Source organism: Grammomys surdaster, unplaced genomic scaffold (assembly GCF_004785775.1).
Source record: "Grammomys surdaster isolate TR1022 unplaced genomic scaffold, NIH_TR_1.0 125277, whole genome shotgun sequence".
Classification (NCBI taxonomy): domain Eukaryota; kingdom Metazoa; phylum Chordata; class Mammalia; order Rodentia; family Muridae; genus Grammomys; species Grammomys surdaster.
In genome coordinates this window covers 127,467-133,466 of record NW_021620157.1, presented here as the reverse complement: position 1 = coordinate 133,466, position 6,000 = coordinate 127,467, and the positions used below count along the sequence as shown (strand labels likewise).

The 6,000-nt window shown below is 37.1% G+C and overlaps 1 protein-coding gene across 3 annotated transcripts in view; it reads left to right on the top strand.

The window, feature by feature from the left end:
• Ccdc50 (coiled-coil domain containing 50) overlaps positions 1 to 6,000 on the top strand; it is a 59,891-nt gene that overhangs the window by 28,920 nt on the left and 24,971 nt on the right. For all 3 annotated transcript variants that reach the window (XM_028785577.1, XM_028785579.1, XM_028785578.1), the window contains exon 5: positions 3,524 to 3,641. In XM_028785577.1, the coding sequence (XP_028641410.1) occupies positions 3,524 to 3,641 (118 nt within the window). The remainder of the gene's footprint in view (positions 1 to 3,523; positions 3,642 to 6,000) is intronic.

The window sequence follows — 6,000 nt, the reverse complement described above, 5'->3', positions numbered from 1 at the left end:
CCCTCCCTCCCCCCCATATAAGTTGGTTGAAAACCATGTATTACTAACATTTAATTTTTGAAACTGGACATTGACATTCATATTGTCATATTTATAAAATTATATTAATGAATGATAAAAATACCTGTGTTACAGTCATTTTTCAATTTTATTTCCTGGCATTATCTAACTTAAGTGTTTGCATATGTGAAAGAATTATGATTCTTTTAAATGAATTATTTCAAGTTGTTTTACAATCTTGTACTGTATCTTTTTGGACATATTCAGAGAAGTTCAGATGAAAGGTGACTTTTTTTTTTTTGGTTTAAATGTACACCACTTAGATCTGAACACTATGCTTATCCTGTATTATAAAGAACTCTCAAGTTATCCATCTTTTTACTATCACTTGTTTGGTGAGTCTTTTGTCTTGATTGCTTGAGCCTTTAAGAACCTGATGGGCTTTATGGAACTTCTCTGCAGAAAAGTACACCGTCAGCACCCAAGTCTTCATGTTGTTCTATAAAGCTTTCATAGACAGAATCTTAGTGTTCAGAATACCCCTACTTGAGCTCAGACCTGTTAGTAATCCTCCATCTCTTTCAATAGTACAGACCACAGACCCTGACGATTTTCACAAGTGCCTGTGAATCCTCCATCATCTTCTAGCTCACCATTTGCTGCAGGATTTCATATCTTGTATTCTTTAGGCTTTTGGCCATTCCTAGTACCAATGAAAACTCTTAACAACCTATCTCCTGGTCTATACTTTGCCTGATGAAATTCTGGTCTCTCTTTAAAGCCTAACTGCAGAATTGGACTAATCCCTTTAAGCATGAGTACTAGCCTTCCTTCATCTGTCTATAGGAATGTGGTTGTCTTTGAGTGTAGTCATCATGTTATTGTGGTTATCTGTACCTTTGCTGTAATAAGAGGATGGTCATATTTGGGTCATAGCAGCTGCTCACACTGGGACCTGTGGATGCTAGACAGAAGTGTACCTTCTCTTTTTTTGTTAACATAGCAGTATTTCTATGAGAAGCTGACTCAGAATCACCACCAAAAATTAAAAATCATAGGATTTTTAATTATAAAAATTGTAAAAATACAGTCTTAATAAAATTTTATAAAATTGTATAAAATTATAAAATTTTTAATTGTATTGTAAAAGTAAACTTTTTATAATTAAATTATAAGTCAGTTTATTAAGTTGTCTAACTTGCTATTTCCTTGCCAATCCTAATCATATATTTGGATGAAAGACTTAAGTATATATTTTAGAAATTATGTTAGAATTAGCTTTAGACAAAACTTTGTCTCTCTATAGATTTAGCTAGCTTTACATATTTTTTTAAATTTAATTTTATATTTTTACTTATTCACCTTAAATCTCACTCATTGCCCCCATCCTGGTTACCCCCTCCCACAAGTCTATCCCCATCCCCTTCTCTTCTGAGGGGCTGGGCCCCCACTGAGTATACCCCAACCCTGACATCTCTGTGAAGCTAGGGCCCACTGAGGCAGACAAGGCAGCCAGCTAGAAGAAAATATCCCAGCTGTTCAGGCACAGCTTTTGTGATAGCTCCCCCTCCAGTTGTTGGGACCCACATTAAGGCCAAGCTGTACCTCTGCTATATATGTGTGAGGAGACCTAGGTCCAGCATGTGTATGGTTTTTCTTTGGTAATACAGTCTCTGAGAGTCCAAGGGCGGAGGTTAGTTGACTCTGTTGGTCTTCCTGTAGAGTTACCATTCCTTCTGACCCCTAAATCCTTCCTCTTATTCTTCCAGTCCATTCTCTTATTCTTGGAGTCCCCCAGCTCCATCCACTGTTTGGCTGTGGGTGTCTGTATCTCTCTGAGTCAGCTGCTGGGTGGAGCATCTTAGAGGATAACATGCTCCTGTCTGTAAACATACCAGAGTATCATTAATAGTATTAGGGACTGGTGCTTGTCTATGGGATGGGTCTCCATTTGGGCTGGTTGTTTGTTGGCAATTCCCTCATTCTCTGTTCCATCCCCTGTGCCTGCATTTCTTGTAGACAGGATAAATTTTGGGTTAAAACTTTTGTTGGGTGAGTTGGTGTCTCTATTGCTCCACTGGGGTTCTTGCCTAGCTATAGAAGGGTGCCTCTTCAGGTACTATATCCCAAATGTAGTGAGTCACAGCTAATGTCACTTTGATTGATTCTTGAGTACTAGCCTTCTCCCAGGTCTCTGTCTTGTCCTGGAGGTGCCCCGACCTATTCACCCCCTTCAGTTGCAGGTTTCCATTTGTTTTTATGGCTGTCTGGCAATCTCTTTTGTCTTTCACCACACCTGATTCTGAACCCCTCCATTCCCTTCCCCATTCCCCCTCTCTCCCAGTTCCCTCTCTCCTTCTACCTCTTATGTCTATTTTATTTCCCCTTCTAAGTGAGATTCAAGTTTTCTCACTTGGGCCTTCCTTCTTGTTTAGCTTATTTGGGTCTATAGAGTATACCATGCTACCTGTTTTTTTTATGGCTAATATCTACTTATAAGTGAGTACATGCCATGCATGTCTTTTATTTTAGATTGGATTACCTTACTCAGGATGGTATTTTCAAGTTCTATCCATTTGCTTGCAAAATACATGATGTCTTGGTTTTTAATAGTTGAATGGTATTCTGCTGTGTAGATGTACCACATTTTCTTTGCCCATCCTTCAATTGAGGGCCATCTAGATTGTTTCCAGTTTCCAGCTATTATGAATAAAGCTGCTATGAACATAGTTGAGCAAGTGTCTTTGTGCAATGTTAGAACATCTTTTGAGTATATGCCCAGGAGTGGTATAGCTGGGCCTTGAGGTAGAACTATTCTAAGTTTTCTGAGAAACTGCCAAATTGATTTCCATATTGGCTGAACAAGTTTGTACTCACTCAGCAATGAAGAAGTGTTCCCCCTTGCTCCACATCCTCACCTCCATGTGTTCTCGTGAGTATTTTATTTTATCCATTCTGATGGGAACCTCACAGATGTTTTGATTTGTATTTCCCTGATGAATAGAACATTTCTTTAAGTGCTTCTCAGCCATTCACAATTCCTCTGTTGAGCATTCTCTATTTAGTTCTGTACTCCATTTTTTTAAATTGGGTTATTTGGTCCGTTGATGTCTAACTTCTTGAGTTCTTTATAAATTTTGGATAATATCCTTCTGTCAGATGTAGGGTTCTTGAAGATCCTTTCCCAATTTCTAGGTTGCCAGTGTCCTTTGCCTTACAGAAGCTTTGCAGTTTCATGATGTTCCATAGATTTATCTATTGTTGGTCTTAGAGCCTGAGCCATTTTAATTAGAGAAAAATAAAGCCCAGCTTGCTTTTCTACATTATATTTTTGCTCTTGCCAAGCATCTAAATAACATTTGATGAATGTGTGGAAGTTTGAAGAGCCTTAGTCAACAGAAGAGAGCTGACAGGGGAGTCTAGTTTCACTGTGTCAACCTTGTTTACTCTCTGATGATACTGTTTTCTCCTCCGTTTTATTTTTGTCTCTGATGATACTGTTTTCTCCATTTTATTTTTGTAGGACATAGCACGTCTTTTGCAAGAGAAGGAACTACAGGAAGAGAAAAAGAGGAAGAAACACACTGCAGAGTTATCTGGGAGCAGTGCTTTTGGAGATAACTACTGTTATGAGGATGGAGGTAACGGCCAATGCCTGCAGTGTGACCTACTCTGTCCTTAGCCTCAGCTACAGAGCTCCCCTTTCATTTGGTTTATAAAGTCAGCTGAGGGCTTCGGAGACATGTCTCTTATCCTCGGGCCCTGAGTGCAGTTTAGATTTGTGCCAATGTTCTATTTGGTTGTAAAATTTATATTTTATTTTAATGAATGACTGTATTTCACATTTATGACAGTCGCCTTTTTGACTTAGAACTTGAACATGGCTTTGTAACATTGGTGGACTCCTTTGTGATAAAGCCATTGTAGGGTTCTACTACTTCCTAAGTACAAAACTTGTGGTAGAGAAAATGGTGAGTGTGGCTCTGGACTTACCATTTTCCTCAAAGAATTCTCACAGCAAGTGCTGTTTGAGTACAGGTGTGTCATGTATCACTCACTGGGTAAAAGAGCTTTCTTCGCCCTTCCTTCCTCTGATGACCTGAAGTACCAAACTGGGAAATTCACTGTTTTCTCTTGGTCTTGATTCCTCTGCTGCTTGATTACCACATAGAATAATTTGTGAGGAAACGAACTCCCTTTGGAGTCCCATGTTGTGCCTGCTTTTCATTGTGGTGGTGGTGACACTGCGGTAGTGCAGATTATCTTCAAAGTGTGTTGGGAACAGAACATTTGCAACCATAAAATTTAGTTCAGCTCTCTCAGAGATTTACCAAATGAAGGAAATTTCTTCTAGCTTCATGTGTTCTTGATTTTTGAGGTTTGATTTGAAGATTATACTTGCAAAGATACCAGTGAACAAAACTAAAGACAGCCTAGAGAGTAAAAATTTTCAGATCAATGATCCTAGAAGGTTTAGAAAACTAGTTGTCAGCTGCTTTTAAAAAATTCTATCACATATAAGTGTGCCTTTGCCATTAATAAGTAGAAGGGAGTTTGTGTGTGTGTGTGTGTGTGTGTGTGTGTGTGTGTGTGTATACCAAGAATAATATTGTCCAGCTGCTCCCTGCCCATTTTTTTTTCCTAACATGACTGTAATTAACAGTCACCTACCTCTCTGACCTGTTGAGGAAGTAGCTTGATTTCGACTTCTTCCTCCATAAGCTCAACTCTTTTTTTTTTTTTTAAATATAAGCTCAGAGTAGCCAACATTTCCCATTCCTTAATACACTCAGTACCTTGAAACAAGCATTTATTCCACTCTCTACAAGTTATACTATCTTTATTATACTCATTTTTCTTCTGAAATTATATATTTCATCTTAAAGAAGTTATTACCAGTGTTTTATATAATTGGATACAAGAGGTATAAAATCATTTAGTATTCTCTAGTATTAAATCAAATCTTAGAAATGCAGAATTTTAGTGGTGGTGGTTTTTATTTAATTTTTAAATTTGCTCTCAAAGCATGTTTGAGATAACAAAAATAACTCAAATTTTTAAATTTTATTTTATGTGTATGGGTGTTTTGCATTCAAGTATGTCTGTGCACTGCATGCACCCACAGAGGCCAGAGGAGGGCGTCAGAACCCCTGGAAGTGGAGATAATAGATGGTTGTGTGCCAGGCACCCAGTGGGTGTTGGGAATCAAACCTGGGTCCTCTGGAGGAATGTTTTGTTACCACTTGAGTCATCTTTTCAGCCCCTCTATTTTAAAAATCTTAAAAACATTAGGATGGCAGAATAGTTAACTACAAAGTCTATTTTAATTCCTTGTATAAACCCCTAATACTAACTTGTGTTAGTACTCAAACCTGTGTATTTGGATTATAGTACTGGTATCTTGATGAACCTTTATATTATGAGACTATTTAAACTTTTTGTGGTTTTTGTGATTTGTTTTTTGTTTTTGTTTTGCTTTGATTTTTTCTTTTTAGAATTCGTAAAATATATTTATTTTAGTTACTTTTATAAACTTGTAGAGAGTGGAATAAATGCTTGTTTCAAGGTATTGAGAGTATTAAGGAATGGGAAACGTTGGCTACTCTGAGCTTGGATAGACAGTGGTATTTCTTTTGGCTCGGCTATAATGTATATTTTTTACTATATAGTTCTCATTTATATGCCTTTGAGGTAGACCAAGTTGGATTCCATAGGGAGTATGCTGCTTATCTTATCTTTACAAAGCAGTCCTTATATGCTCTATGTAAGGATTCTTTCCCAACACACGTGATCAATTGATCAGTTCTTAGATTCTGATTTTTGCCTTAATTGTGTAACAATCATAGTGTATCAATATGCTTGCTCTTTCAGCTTTTGCTGTACATAAGCTTTTATTAATCTTAAAAATGATTAACTATAGATTACAAATTTGAAATTGTCCAAATGTTTGTAGCAAAGTAGCACAAATTATTTATTTGTAAATCCATGTTTTTCTTCAAA